General features: G+C 37.5%; 1 protein-coding gene across 2 annotated transcripts; it reads left to right on the top strand.

Moving 5' to 3' along the window:
- Positions 1–831: 831 nt before the first annotated feature.
- Positions 832–12,044, top strand: pex2 (peroxisomal biogenesis factor 2). 2 transcript variants are annotated; one of them, XM_038286720.1, is made up of 2 exons: positions 832–920; positions 9,876–12,044. In XM_038286720.1, exons 1-2 carry the CDS (start codon positions 917–919, stop codon positions 10,856–10,858), a joined length of 987 nt encoding a protein of 328 aa, XP_038142648.1. In that variant the 5' UTR covers positions 832–916; the 3' UTR covers positions 10,859–12,044. The 2 variants fall into 2 exon arrangements, with proteins under 2 accessions (XP_038142648.1, XP_038142649.1); XM_038286721.1 differs by having other exon boundaries at positions 838–920; positions 9,879–12,044.
- Positions 12,045–15,001: the final 2,957 nt, after the last annotated feature.

The raw sequence follows: 15,001 nt of genomic DNA, 5'->3' as shown, positions 1-15,001 counted from the left end.
ATGCAAATTAATGTTGAGTTACCGCTCTTTTGGTTGTTAGACATAATTTAAGCACAGAATGGAACAAATATTGATAACTTTCCATCTGTTTTTTTGTTTTGCTTTTATTGCAAAAAAAGAACATTCATGACCAATATAGAACATTAATAATTACAAACATATACAACAACAAAGGGCTTTACAGAACAAAACTATTATTTTAAAAGGTCAAAATCAAATCTATGCTCGAGGGTTATAATTCTTTAGAATTTGCATGGCTTTAGCATTTTAACTAAATTTTAAGGATTCTATATTAATAGTAGATAATAAAATCTGGAAATTAGCTTTTTGTTGTAAATATTTGGAGGTGTGAATATGATATTTACCATAAATAAAAAAACATTTATAACATATAAAAATTCTATTTTGACAAGTTCACATTTCTCCATCCCAAACATCCTTACCTGTTTAAGTAATGTTAAGATTTTTTTTATGGAAAAAAAATTGACATATCTCTCTAGAATATTTTGTTATAATTAGAATCCCCCCACAAAAGATGAATAAGCTTTTCTACATTATTTTTACAAAAAGTACACATTGGGTCCAAATCCCAATTATATCTTTTTATCGAAAATGCTTTAGCAGGATAAACATCATGAATAATTTTATTAGAAATTCCTCTTACTATATTGTTTATTAAGTATTTTTTAAGGAGCAACCAAGTCCACTTCCATCTGTTTAAGTGGGTATGTGACTCTCTGGGTGCTTCGTCTTGCTATTGGTTGATTTCCTTCCTGACCTTGTCAATCACATTGTTCTTTTATACTAATGGTCATGTTCCTTTAAGGGGCGGGGCTTAGCTGCAGAAACCGGAAAAACAAGCTGTCTTCAACAGATCAGGGGCCGATCGGTTGAATTTAGCTTTCACCGATAAGAAATGGGTAAGAAAGCATTTATCAGAGTTCCTTGGAAGCTACTTCCCTTTTAATCCGAATAATGGCACATCTGCGTCGTTTAGTTTTGGGTTAAAACGCAGCTTCTACTTCAACATTGCGGTTCTGCAGTGTTTTTTCTCTACATGTGTTCTACTTTTTCATTTGCTTCGTCTTTGCATTTAAAATTAAATTGATTGCGTGTGTCTATCGGCATGCTTAATACATGCAGCATACAGCTCGAACGATCAAATATACTGGGAATTATTAATCAATGTGTGTGTGGTGCAGGTGTATGTAAACCTAATGAAACTTTGATTAGTAACCTTGAAAGACTTTGAGCTTCTTTAAGATTATGTTCTGCATCCACGCACATAATTCCATTATTCCACAAAATAATCAGGGCTAGAGATCAAAACCTTCCGCACTGAGATTCAAGGCAAAGTTGATCTTATTGATTTTTTTTCTTTTGGAGACTTCATTCCTCTCAACCCCATCATCTCTTCTCTCCCCTTATCTGTCTTTTGGTTATATCTCTCTTTTCCAGTGCTGACTGTACTGCTTGCACAACCTGCTGCATAAATCAAATCCCCGTGTTCTGATTAGCACATAAAGCCCCTGCATTATTATCAAAATAGAACAGATTTAAGGTATTTCTGTTATTAAAGGTCCATTAACAAAGTTTTGATGAGGGGAATACAATTGTAATTCATTTAAGATTCTAGTATGTGATTGTTGTTTCCAGAGACTTGCTTTCAGCCTAAAAAATACAAGTTTGGAAATATCAGTGACATATAAATAACCTTTCCATAAATCAGTTTATTTTTATTCTCTTTTAAAATTAAGTCAGAAGATAATTACAGAACACAATATATTATTATCTCTTCATCTATATAAAAAAAACCTTTATATATCCACAAAGTCGATTAAAGCCTTCACCTTAATTAAAGATTAATAAAAAAAATAAACTTAGGATTAAAATATCCTTTGCAACTATTGCTGCCTTCATGTGGTATCGTAATAATAGTAAAACTAATGGTAAAACCAAAAAACGACATAAAAATTGCACAAAGCACCAACTAATGTAATTTCCACTGAAAAGCTGGAAAAATGTTATGATACCTGAGTTGCCGAGGCGACGTAAACTTTAACCTTTTAACATTAATTAATTGATTGATTGACTTTATTGATCTCACAGTGGAGAAATGTTTTGGTTATATTGGCTCAGTAGTCAAAAAGAAGAAGAAGGTGCCAAATGTATATACAGTTTATATATATATCAGTGTATACAGTGTGTCCTCATATATATACACAGTATATATATATATATATATATTTGGAGGACAGCACCAAAACTATTCTGTATGTTGATGAGTTGATTAGTGTGTTTGTAGCCTATACAATGTTGTGAAGTCGTTTTGTTTCACAATATCGCAGTTTAATTTGTGTTTATTTTAAAATAACTTATGATGTTCAATTTTATCAGATACTAGCTAGCTAGTAGTCTGTCAAGGATAGCAGTCAGTAGAGTGCTGTGTGATCTGTGTTCTAACAGAAACAATTTTCTTATTCGATCTGTATTTTAGCACATGATTTAGTGGAACCAGGAGATGACCCTATGACTATCTTGCCCTAGTGACATGTCAGGATAATCTGTGGATCAACCGTGTTCCTCTTCTCCACCACAGCAAAAGCACTTTGACCTCAATGTGATGGAAATTTCCCCTTTACAAGTGGAAAACATCTTTACCAGACTTCATGAAGGCAGCTGTAGACAACTTTGGGTTTTTGCATAATTTTGAGGCCAGATACTGTTGTTAAATGACTAACGGCTCAAATTCAAAGGTTTTCTTCATCTTACTAGTGTTCCTTCAGATTGTTGTCAGGACTTTGCGCAGGTCAGACAAGTTCTTCCACACCAACATTTCTCATCCATGCCTTTACGGAACTGGCATTGTGCATTGCCACAGAGTCATTTTAGAACAGGAAAGAGTCATCCCTTAACTGTTTTCACTAAATTTAGAGAATTAAATATTCCAAGACGTCTTGATATACTAAAATATTTGGAGTTCCTTTCACTCAAACTACCGGTAAGTGGCTGAGAGACTCAAGCCTATCTTTTGGGATGCCAGGTAAACAGGTGTGATTCACCACTGCAGAGTTCTCAATTTCTTCATGTCCCATCTTAATTTGGGAGCAGGTTTGGGCATTTTCAACTAACTTCTTGTGATCAGATGGAGGATCGCTTCCCAATGAAGTGTCTGCAAAACTGACTATATTTGAAACCAGCTCCTAGAGTAGATAGATTTAAAGCCAGCCAGCACTGCCGTTGTATTGTCAGCCCATCCACCGAATGTCTAAACACTGGTTGGTTTGTGTAATCACAAGCAACAACAGTGAACTTTAGATATGAAGCGCTTTTTTTTTTTAGAATCTACTTTAGAAGCTGTTTAATTCATTGTGTATATTACATTTACACATTTTGCTCCTCTGTCATTGGTCTATAAAACACTTCTTCTCTCCGTTCTGCGATTATCGTTTTCATCTTGCTTCTTCTTCTGGTTTTACTCAAACTTTAATATGCAGGATCCCTAACTTGGGTCTGTGTGGACTGATCCCACAATATATAGCAGACCTTTTCCAGATTCCTTTTTTTTTTCTGTTGACCAGCTTCAGCTCATGGTGCTAAAGACCAGACTTAAAATCAGGGGAGACAGACTCTCTCTGCAGTTGGCTCCAGACTCTTCACGTCCAAGACCTACTTTTACTCTTTGGCTTTTAAAAAAAAACCTTGAATTGTGTGATTCTCTGTATATAATTACTTTTAATTGCTTTTTTGTTAGTAGTACAGTGTTTCATTCACTGCTATACATTTGTTTTCCTAATTCGTGCAGCACTTTGAAACATTTCTTGTTATTTAAATGTACTGTAGAAGTAAAGTGGATCAGATTAGTGGTGATGTACTTTTTTACCACTGCCTCTTGCATTGCAATTGGTGATCAAAGGCTTGGTTTTAGCTGCTCAGCTATTGAAACACATTCCATTAAGCTTTCTTCTCTGTTTTTGAGCTAATCTAGGAGCCACATTGAGTTTATAGAATATGCAGATATTGAATCTGCAGAATGTTTGAGAACTTTGCACATCCTCTTTACCTATGTGATTTTGCCTGGCCGATTACTTTGTAGCTGAGTTGCTGTCATTCCCAATCTTTTTCCTGTTGTAACCATACTTCAAAGCTCTTAACTTATTTCAAGTCTTTGGAAAGATAAGGAAGGGAAACAAAATAAGACATTCCAGTGGCCTTTTGTTTTTACTTTTTATTTGTAACTTTTTTTTGGCAGGTCTGAATATAATTTCAATCTTAAAGACATAGTATTAAGACCATTAATGAATTTAAGAGCCATTAAAATCATACTTGCACATGTAGACCTAAGATTGATATTTAAATGCTCTCCTTCTGTTTATCAAGGGCCTTGAGCAGATGAATTTTAGTTGTAGTTAAAGAGGAGCTTTGCTATTATTAGGATGACTATAGGGCAAAACTTTGCAATTACAGTTTCTATGTTGAAAGTGATAAAAATATACATTCAAATCCTTGCATTGGACCCAAAGGAAAAATAGCTAATCTTGAGGAGGTCAAAAATAATCTTGCATAAGATTAAACAAACATTTTGATCAAGAATTACACCAATGACACACTTCTTCTCTTTTTTTCTTATCCTGTTGTACTGACAATACGTAACACTTAAAATTGTTGGACCAGATATGAACCTTGTTGAACTTCTATAAGGTTTTAATGTTTGCATAAAAATCAATGTATCACATAGAATTTGAACCCATTAACAATAAATCTAATAAGGGAAAGGTTATCAGCTTTATCAGAGGACCCACTTAGTTCTTTAATTAAAAATAATGTACAATAAAGAAAAATAAAGCCTTCCCACATTTTAAATGTACACAGAAAATATTATTTGATTCTTAACTAATATCTGATTTATTATTAATTTAGTAAGTTATTTCAATATCACTCTGTATTTGAAATATTTGCAGACACAATAGAAATCAGATGTGGTTAGCTTCTAACAATTTATTTTACATGAAAATATTTTGTAAATCCAAAGTATTTTTATTGAAAAATAATCCATTTCCAATTGAAATTGTATCAGACCCTTTAAAAGTAGCTTCTATACTTTGAGTTTGATTGACTATGTTAACTGTAGCCTTCACATTCTCCCACATTTTTTACTGTAGACAAGCAACAGCTTCATCTCACTGTTTTATTTTTTTTCACCTAACAGTCCTGTGAATAGCTGGAAAGATTTAAAAAGCAGATAACTTTTTAATTTTCTTTTTTTATGTTCATCTATTATCCCTGAGCTTTTTTATCTATAAAGACAGGCTGAGAAAAAAAAACATGCTGGTCAAATATTCAACAGGATTACATGTTTTATTTGCATGACTTGCTCTCTCATTGATTCTTAAGGAACACGCAAATTCAGTTCTCGCATTCATTAGGTGCTCTGCGTTTTCCTCTGCATTCATTGTGCTTTTCTGCTGTTTAATGTTTCATGACTTTTTAAGTTTTTTGCTGCAGACTGCCGTTCTTATTACTCGTACAGTTTTAGCATACTCAACCTTCGTACTCATGAAATCAATTAACTCCTCTAAATAATTAACCTTTTGAGGAAACCCAAATAAGGAGAAGACATTTTTGTGCATTGCATGTACTGTTCTAGCTGGTGTATTTTTTTGTGCATGCATTAACTTGGCTTTTATCCAGTGGCTCAAAGGAGTCTTGGGTGATTAGGGAAAGAGGGGGAAGCCTTGATAAAGCATTAGTGTGTGATGCACACACAGCCCAAAGACCCCTCTGTGCATCAACTCACATAAATTTTTCATGAAACAGACTCATAACAATTAGTCTACCTACCGCCTGGGTGATCTTAGTGTCCCCCATAATGCCTGCTGTCTGACATCACTCTTCGAAGTTTAAAATTTGGCATTCTCATCTATGTTTATATTGTGGACATTAGCAAGCGTTGACAAATACTGTAGGTCCTAACTCATTCTTGGTGCTAGAGACGTCGTAAGGACGAAAGAAAATTGGCTTGCTTAGAGATTTGTTTTAAATATATTTTCCTACCAAAGCTTTTACAGCAATTAATTTGCATGCATAAAAAAGAAAGAAAATGGATTGGTGTAAATATGCATGCTTTGTCAATGTAAAGCTTAATTCTCTCTCAAAGCATCATAGAAAACCTAGTGAACATATGCAGCATTTCAGCAAATACATTATGCAAATACCACACCTACAGTAAGTGCATAGTAATTCAAGTGTTATAATACATAGAAAACCAAACTGAGATGTTTTGGACAGGCTGTTAGCAGCGACAGGGAATGATAGGATGAGTGGCTTTGAAATAAAAAAGGGGGCAAAATGCTGTTCCCTAGACACTGTCCATGTTCCCAGCCCCTCAGTCTTCAGACCCCTGTGCTAAACACCCTCCTGCTCTCCCCAGACACCAAAGCCAAGGTCAAGAAGAAAGTGAGGTCTTCCTTTTTCTATAGGCTATTCCCCTGATCCCCACACCTCAGTGTGACAGAGCTGTGTGTGCTACAGGAATGGTACCCCCTTCTTTGTTGTGACCATCATCCTCAAGGTCAACTCCTAGAGAAGGTTTAAGCTTATCTGCAACCCCCCTGCTTTGTCGCCACAGTTTTTCTAGTTATCTTTCAGTCCTTTTTTTTGTCTTGGTGTATCTGTAGACCTTAGCTCAGAGCTCCCATCTATGGTCTCATGACATGCCAGCTGACATCTCTTTTTTGTCTATGCATCATTTTGTAGAGTAGCTGGCATTATGGTCTATTGTATAGCTTTCAGAGAAGCCGTTTCTACTCCAAAGCTTTAGGCTGATGTTCTGTGTGCTTTTGTAGCCTCTCTTCTCCTTTCTCACACTGGTCATAGCCTTTTTTGCCTCGGAGCAGTGTTACAGTGGGTTTCATGTTAGATTGGATATTTTTGTTGTAGTTGTCCCAAAGCTATTGCAGTCAGCCTTGAGTCAGTGAGCTATCTTTGTATAAATAGCATGCACAAGCTAATGAAACAAGAAGAGAACCGTCTCTGATCTGAATTGAAATAGCTTTTAACATTCCAAGGAAAGTGATTTTCTTTTTACACGTCTGATTTTAAAAAAAGGAATGAAATTCATTTTCATGCGCCACCAACCTCCATAAATATTTCTTCTTTTAATTTGTGTGTTGGTGGGATGACCAAAACAATTTCTAAATTGATATCCACCCAAAAAAATCAGTTAAAATAAATAAATCTTTTATACTTGTAGCATAATCTCACAAGTATCACAAGTACCTGATAGGTATTAATAGTTGTACAATAAATTTGCTGCAAGGGTACAGTTAATTATATTATTTATTTTAAAAAGTAGCTATCCTTTAATGTGAAGTGTGTGAAATTTCGTTTCAAGTATTATTCCTAGTATATAAAATACATTTATTTTAAGGCTTTTTCTACATCATGGGTGGTAATGGCTGAGGCTGCCACTGTATATATAAAAACTATAAATAAAAATTGTATTTTCCTATATCTGTGATCTGTCAGGTTTGTCTGGGAACTGCATGGCCTCTTTACACACCCTGTCAGAGCTGCCTAAACACTTGTATCGACTGTGACTTTTGAGTATTACATAAGAAACATGGATTTCCAGTTGTCCACGGTAAAAGCCATGTAAATTCAAATGCTTAATTTTTATAGGCAGCCCGGCATTGACTGAAGTGCCTGCTTGTTATGTATTTGCCAAGTCCTGCAAGTCTGAAGGGAAGCTGTCAATAACAATCCCAGCTATTGATATGGCAGTGGGCAGGAGATGTTACTTGGCCCTCAACTTCAGCTTCCCTCTGATCCCTCTACATCATAATTACATTAATATTGACAGACCCTTGACAATAGTCACATTACTATTGATAGGTGGTTGTCAATACTGTGTTTCCCCAAATAAAACATATTCATTCATAACTTGTAAACTGCTCGATAAAAGGCTTTGAAAAGACTATTGGACCCGGTTGAGTTTGCTCTCCCGAGAGTGCTGCTGCTGTGACGGGGATTTCCACCACCTGGCACTGTGTGTATTTGTCGATGTATGTGTGTGTGTGTCAGCTATAGACTGATAGATTAACTTAGTGTTGCATTAAAACCCCACATAGATCAAGGCCTTGCTTGGCATACATTCATAGGCAGACACACATGCACATAATCTTTAAATTTTCCTCCATCAAAGGGAAACTTTCAGATTAGGCTGAACAAATAGAGCCTGTTTATAGGTTAGAGACACATTCAAACTACCTCTATTTTTCTTTTCTTTTTTTCTTTTTTTAATCCTAACTCCTCTCCCTTCACAGACAAGGTCCTGGTCGCTTAACATGGCAGCTTTTCAAATGAAGCTCAATAAATTTGTCATACCTGCTTAGGTCGGCGGAAATTCACTTTTTTTCATCGGTGTGCTAATTCCCACTTATTTGGATGGGGTATCTTGGCTCTATTTAAATGTCTTGAATGCACAAACAGTCCTGTGCATCTCAATGCAACCTCAGAATTGGCCCAGCATGTTAGGATTGGCTTTTTTTAACCTCCTTGAGAAGCATCTAAAGTGACCATCATCCCTCTCTCTTTCTGTCAAAACTGCCATATTTACCCAGCGGAAATCTCTTTTAAAGCCTCGTGACAAATCCTGTTCATGGAGACACAAAAGCTACTGTCAAGGAAAGGCCTCTCTGTGTGTCTGTCTCTCTCTCACTCTATTGGTGGCCTTTTTTAGCCTGTCTTTCCCCGTATTAGTTAGTCTTCCACTTCTCTGAGATTTCAGTTGGGCAAAGGGCAGATAAAACTGGAGAACTTAACAGTTTTTGCAAATGTATGCAGGGCAAAGTGGCCTAGACACTACAATGGTGAGATCCCATATGGAGCCGAATCTTGGGAGGTGGGGGGTTGGATGGAATTGTTCCACATTTGGCAGATGTTCACGGTGTACCAGAGACTGTGCCGTTAGCCTAATCCCTGGTGATGTGATTTGTACACACACTCCTATCTCCAGAGGGAGCAGGCACCAATGGCCCCTTGGCTTTGCCTTCTGTGTGTTTGTGTGTGCAGTGTGGTGTGTGTTTGTACAGTGGGGAAAGCATTCTAAGACCCCCTGCTCCACCGTATGCCATAGCTCAAAGCTTGCATTAAGGATGGGTTTTACATGTGAAAAGTGATTTCCTTTTCTGTGTTAAGAAAAATAACCTTTCTAACAGGATGGGTTTCACCTCCAGGGCCTCTTTACTCCTTATGACAAACTTGTTTATTATTTGAAGTGCTTCTATATATTGCTCATAACTTGTATGGATCAGTTATTGGAGTCTGTGATAATTACCATATGACACATGTTCACTGGATCTTTAGTTGCGAGATATTGCCATAGTATATTTATTTGACAAAGAAAAAAGTATGGGAAAATATGTAGTTCAGTTGTATATAGGCAATAAAGTCTGGGAGGTAAATATGCTGAATGTTGTTTCCTTTCTTCACTACTTGTTGGCTTCCTTTTGCTTTCAAACGGACTACACCAAAATCTACAATAAATGTGTCAGAACTTTAAGAGAAATCCACCTCTTTATTTGTTCAATTTTTGAAACTGTTACTTAAAAACTAGAGCAAACTGTCTGTGTCCTGTTTTTTTGTATCTTTAAGCTAGATGTTAGTTTTTTTTAAATTTTTTGTTCTTTATGCGTAACATTTTGTAACAATATATCGTTGAACTGGTGCATAAGGTTAAACATAGTGACAATATCTCTTTGAAAATTCACACAGTCAGCATTTGTCTGTTTTCAGAATATTTGAACTAGTTCAAACTATATCCTGAAAACCTTAGTAGTTTTTAACTAAAGTCTATTTTTTGCTACTTTCTTTAGCAGGTTTGACCAGAGACCACAACCACAGGACAGCTGGAAATTGTGATTCAGATTCGGCAGTCAACCTACAGACACCAGTTTTGCGCATCAGCCAGCTGGATGCCCATGAGCTGGACTCGGCCCTTGAGCAATTGCTGTGGACCCAGTTTACCCAGTGTTTCCAGAACTGCCCCCCAGGGGTGCTCACTCCGGTGGAGCCTGAACTGAAAGCTCTACTCTATCTGCTGCTATGGAGGTTCACTCTTTATTCTAGCAGTGCCACAGTAGGTCAGTCTTTACTGAGTCTGCGCTATCAAAGCACAACAGTATCTTCACACTACAAGCCACTGTCTTCTCGTCAGAAGTTAGGTCTTGCCTTACTTACTCTCGTCCCTCGTTGGCTGCAGGAGCGTTCCTACAGGCTCATTTCATATTTCGGTTTAAGCGCAAGAGGGGCTTTGTCAGAAATGGATGATGGATTGCTCCAGCGAGGTCTTCGAAAAGCCCTGGTTCTCGTTTCTGGTCTGGCAAAGTTTGCAACCCTTGTAAACTTCCTTGTTTTCCTAAGGAACGGCCGTCACCCTGTCCTAGCTGAAAGAATCGCAGGAGCCCAGACAGTTTTCAGTAAACCCAATGTGGTTCGAGATGTAAATTACCAGTACATGAACAGGGAACTGCTTTGGCATGGCTTTGCGGAGTTCCTCATCTTCCTGTTACCACTGGTCAATTTAAGGAAACTCAAAAGTACTGTTTTATTACATGTGCTTGGGGGAAAAAGTTCCAATGAAGAAGGAGCAAGGATGCCACAAGATGTGTGGAAATACTGTGGACTATGTGGAGAATGGCCAACAATGCCTCATACAGTGGGATGCGGGCATGTTTTTTGCTACTACTGCATAAAAAGCCACAGCATTGCAGACCCTTACCTTTCATGTCCACAATGTGGGGCAGAAGCAGGGACACCTAAGATGTTCGAGATCAAGATGCAGGTTGGAGGCAGGTGACGGTTTCATCCAGCTAAACGGGAATTCTTTAAAACCTCTCGTGAATGAAATGGATACTTAAGGAACGTTTCAATGACATATTGTTAAAATGTGTTAGATTGGCCATATCTTATGTTCTGCAGATAACTCTAACCATCGTCATCTTCCAAAAAAATACACATTAATTGGGCCCTGTGGCTAAAGGCTTTGACCAAAGTAGACCTCTATTAGCTTAATACAGCCTAAGTAGAAACCGCATAGCCTTCTTTGGCAACACTTCATAAAAGGCTCAAACCAAACATCGGTTTGGTTTACATTTAAGACTGGATTGCCGCCAGAGATACCGAAGTGGCTTAAATAAGAAAGAAATACAAACTAATGGATTTGTATGTGTCTTTTATATCAGTTACTTTGATTGGAAACACTAAGATAATTGGTTCTTACTAAGAGTTAGATATATATAAAGATCCTTAACCTGCTTCGTATTTAGAGAATGGATTCACTTCAAGTCAACAGAAGTCTACTTTGATATCGGCCTCTATCAGATGAACCATTTTCTTCACATCCAAAATCCATCTTATTTAGATTTATACAAATTGGGATGTTATGAAATGTAGTTATGCTGGTATTTTTTTATTACTGTCAACCTTTCAACACATGGTTTTAAAAATGATTGAATGATCCCTTTAAACGGGAAACAGAAATGGAAACACAAATGGGTGGAGACAGTAAATTCTAAACAAATAAGCTGTCAGTTCTCACTATTTGCTCTTTTTTTCAAATATTTAGCCATGTATGACTTCATGATAGAACTTTTATTATGTCTTTTCTGAGCACACAGTCATCTTTTATGTTTAATGTGTGTGCATATATTGACAGTCTTCTGTGCCCTCTGTTTCTTTGGCTGGACTTTGGGTAGAATTATTTGTCTTTGGTGCACTGGACAGACTGCAGAGTACGACACAGAGCATATATTTGATGAGTGAATGTGTTGATTTATGCTCCAAATTGGCTCTGTGATGGGGCGCGTGGATGTGTGTGTGTGTTTGTTGAAATGGAAATATTTGTTCTGATGAAAAATGCAGAAAGTCAGCTGAATAAATAATGGGAAGAATTTCTGATGCCTCTCATCATGGCCAAATTAGCATTTGTTGTGTATTTTGTGCCTAAATTGTATTTCAACATCATTAAAATTGATAGAGCACTACCTCTTGGGTGTTTATTTAGTTAAGTGGAGGAGTGAGAGAGAGTGAGAGATGAGGGAAAGTTATAACAATCAGTACACTTCTCTCTAGACAGGCCTGGTCGTTCTAACTCCCATTATCCGTTTTCACAGCACCCCAACATGCTCAAGATCAAGGGGGCAGCCGGGGGCTTGGATTGACTCACACACACTTGACAGCCATCCTCTCTTTTCCCTTGGCCTTTCTCTCTTTTGCTGCCTTTCCATCTCTCTCCTTCTGTAATCTCAAGGGCCCTCGCCCCTATAAGACTGTAGTAAACTGTACCAAAACCCTGGCAGTCGTCTCTTTCCTCGCAGGCGAATTACTCCCTAATCCCTGTAATGAGTCCAAAGATGCTTATTTATGCCGGAGTTAACCTCCACCAGTGAGCCCAGCCCCAGGCCAAACTCTACCCAGCTGAGTGAAGCCTTTCCTGGGCTTACAAGAGAGGAGCGGGATACTGGGGATGTAGGGGGGTCGGGGCGGTTGTTACCCACCCCCACCCCCCATTTTTTCCTTGCTGTGATCACCAGTGCTTAATTGCTGATTGCCAAGATGATCAATCAGAACTGCAGACGCAATGGAGAGCAAGAAGAGTTGATTTCAGTTCTTTTGGCACAATTTTCACTCAAGTAAGGTTTTTGGTTTGGAGAATAAAGCGTGCAATATCTGACCTGATGAGGCCCTGAAGAACACTGGGTTGGTTTGCTGACTTGATCTTTTTTGAATAATTTATATGATACGGAACAATGTGATCTTTCTTTGTCCTAGAACCTCTCCAGGTCTCTATGGGCAATGTCCTTTGTGGTAATTCAAGGCCATAATTAATCAATTGTATGGTTTAAAGCACCTATAGAAGTAATGACAGAGCCCTGTGATGTAGTAAAAGGAAACCTAAACCTTGAAGAGGTTGATACATACCTAGAAGATGATTGAGTTGACATTCTGTTGAAAACAGGGATTCTTAGAAGTTCTTTTGTATATCAAGGCCATTTTGACTAATTAATGCAATACTCATACGTATAAACCTCAGACAGAAACACTGGTGGTCAATATTTTATTCACTACATTAAACTAATGTTGAACAATTCCCAGAAATTGAGATAAGGTTGAGATTTAAGATTAAGGATGCACATACTGTATGATAAACCTTAATGCCTCTGGGACTTGTCATTGTCTTAACATTCAGTCCAAACCCTTTTTTTGCTGACACTTCTCTAAAATTCTTAATTGAAGCCCCCAGTCCCCAGTAAAGAAAAGTAATAAGGAAGAAGCAACGCATTAAAGTCTATTAATTGAGTTAGGACATGTATTAAATTAGTGGAAAGTTTGAACAGGGCTCTGGACTCAAAGAAGGTAGCTGTGGCTCAGTTAAGCCTATCTGTCTTTGGATCTTTTCTAATTCTCAGGCTCTATGTGGAGAAGAAAAAGAGGAGGAAGCCCACATTCCCAGCGGCTATGCAAAGCAATCTGCACATTCACACGCAGCCATTTAGGGAGCAAATTGGCCCTGTGCCCCCTCTGACGAAGGTTTTAAGAGAAAGTGAATTAGGGCGTTGAATCCCTAACTAGATCTCCTTCTTTTTTGAGCCTCTTTATCCGCCTGTCCCTCATCTCCATTTCTTTGATGTGAAGCGTTGATTTTCCTGATTAAATAGTTTTTTAAGTAAAAAGCTCTTCTCTAGGCTCTCTAATACTGGGTACTTTACTGTACCTATTGTAGGTTCGTTTGTGTGCATGCTTGTTGAATGGTCCATCCGTGGTATTCTCTAATTGGAACAGAGCCTTTGGCTTTCAGATAATGGTAAGGATAGAACATGCGTATTTTTCTAAGAAAAAATGTTATCATTAAAGCTCATGCCTGGCTTTTACCTGTTAATTTAAAATGGCTAGAAGGTTTGGATAGCCCTATGATTCACTAATAAAATTAAAGAGGGAAAACATCTGCGCTTTTTTTGTTCAACTAAATTCAGTCTGTGATCCTTCTCCTGACAGCCTGAGCTTTTTACCCACTTTTGTACAGGTAAGGGAATTATTTCCCTTATGTATTGGCTAGATTCTTCTAACAACTGACATCACTTTCAAAGGCAGAATGACATTATTCTCCATGCCAAGAAAAGATGAAACAAAAATGCTCTATTTATTTGTTGACATCTCTGAGGATTCTTGACACCTGTATGCCTTTTTTCTTGTGGCATGTCCAATACGTCAATAGGCGTTACAAGTAGCTCATATTTAATCTATTCAATAAAAGAAACGCTAAACATAAAACGCAAAAATTCCTCGAAGGTAGACAAATCATAGGTGTGCTGAAGTTCAGGGTTGCAGCCGCTGCTGGTACCTGTATTATGAGACTTTTTTCAACACCTGCCGGGCTTTGGATACCACCGGGCCCAATTATCTAAGTCTGCCTCTTCTTTTTAACCACCTCTTCAGTCTAACAGGTCAAGGGGACAATCAATCAGACCTAAAATAAGGAAAGTAATTTCCTTTGCTTTTATCATGATGTTTAGGTTTTGTCTGGTTGTATTTCACACAAAGCTAGAACAGCTATGGTTTGGGAATTTGGCCTTCCCTTTTTGATCTTGGGTCCCAGGGTAATTTGGGGGGGTTTATGTTATCATACTTCCAACCCAATATGTATAAGGGCAATCATGAGGATGCACTGTAAACTGCTGCATGTCATGACGCAGATCGATAAAGATTTTTTTCTCTTCAGAAATTTAAAAGCTGAATCTGCCTATGCCACATTGAAGACAAATCATGTTGACGTGTGTGTATATAGTCCAGAGAATGATGAGTGAATATTGCCTTATTTCTATCTTACTACATCTATTTGACATGTTTTGCTTCTTTTTACCTTATCCCACGATTTGAAAAAAGGAGCATTGGTTAATAATAACTTTTGTTCATTTTAGAATTATAATGTGTCAGCATAAAT

Source organism: Cyprinodon tularosa, unplaced genomic scaffold (assembly GCF_016077235.1).
Source record: "Cyprinodon tularosa strain WSP-4 unplaced genomic scaffold, ASM1607723v1 ctg23, whole genome shotgun sequence".
Taxonomy (NCBI): Eukaryota; Metazoa; Chordata; class Actinopteri; order Cyprinodontiformes; family Cyprinodontidae; genus Cyprinodon; species Cyprinodon tularosa.
The sequence above is the reverse complement of the archived record's forward strand: the minus strand, read 5'-3'. Positions and strand labels throughout refer to the sequence as shown.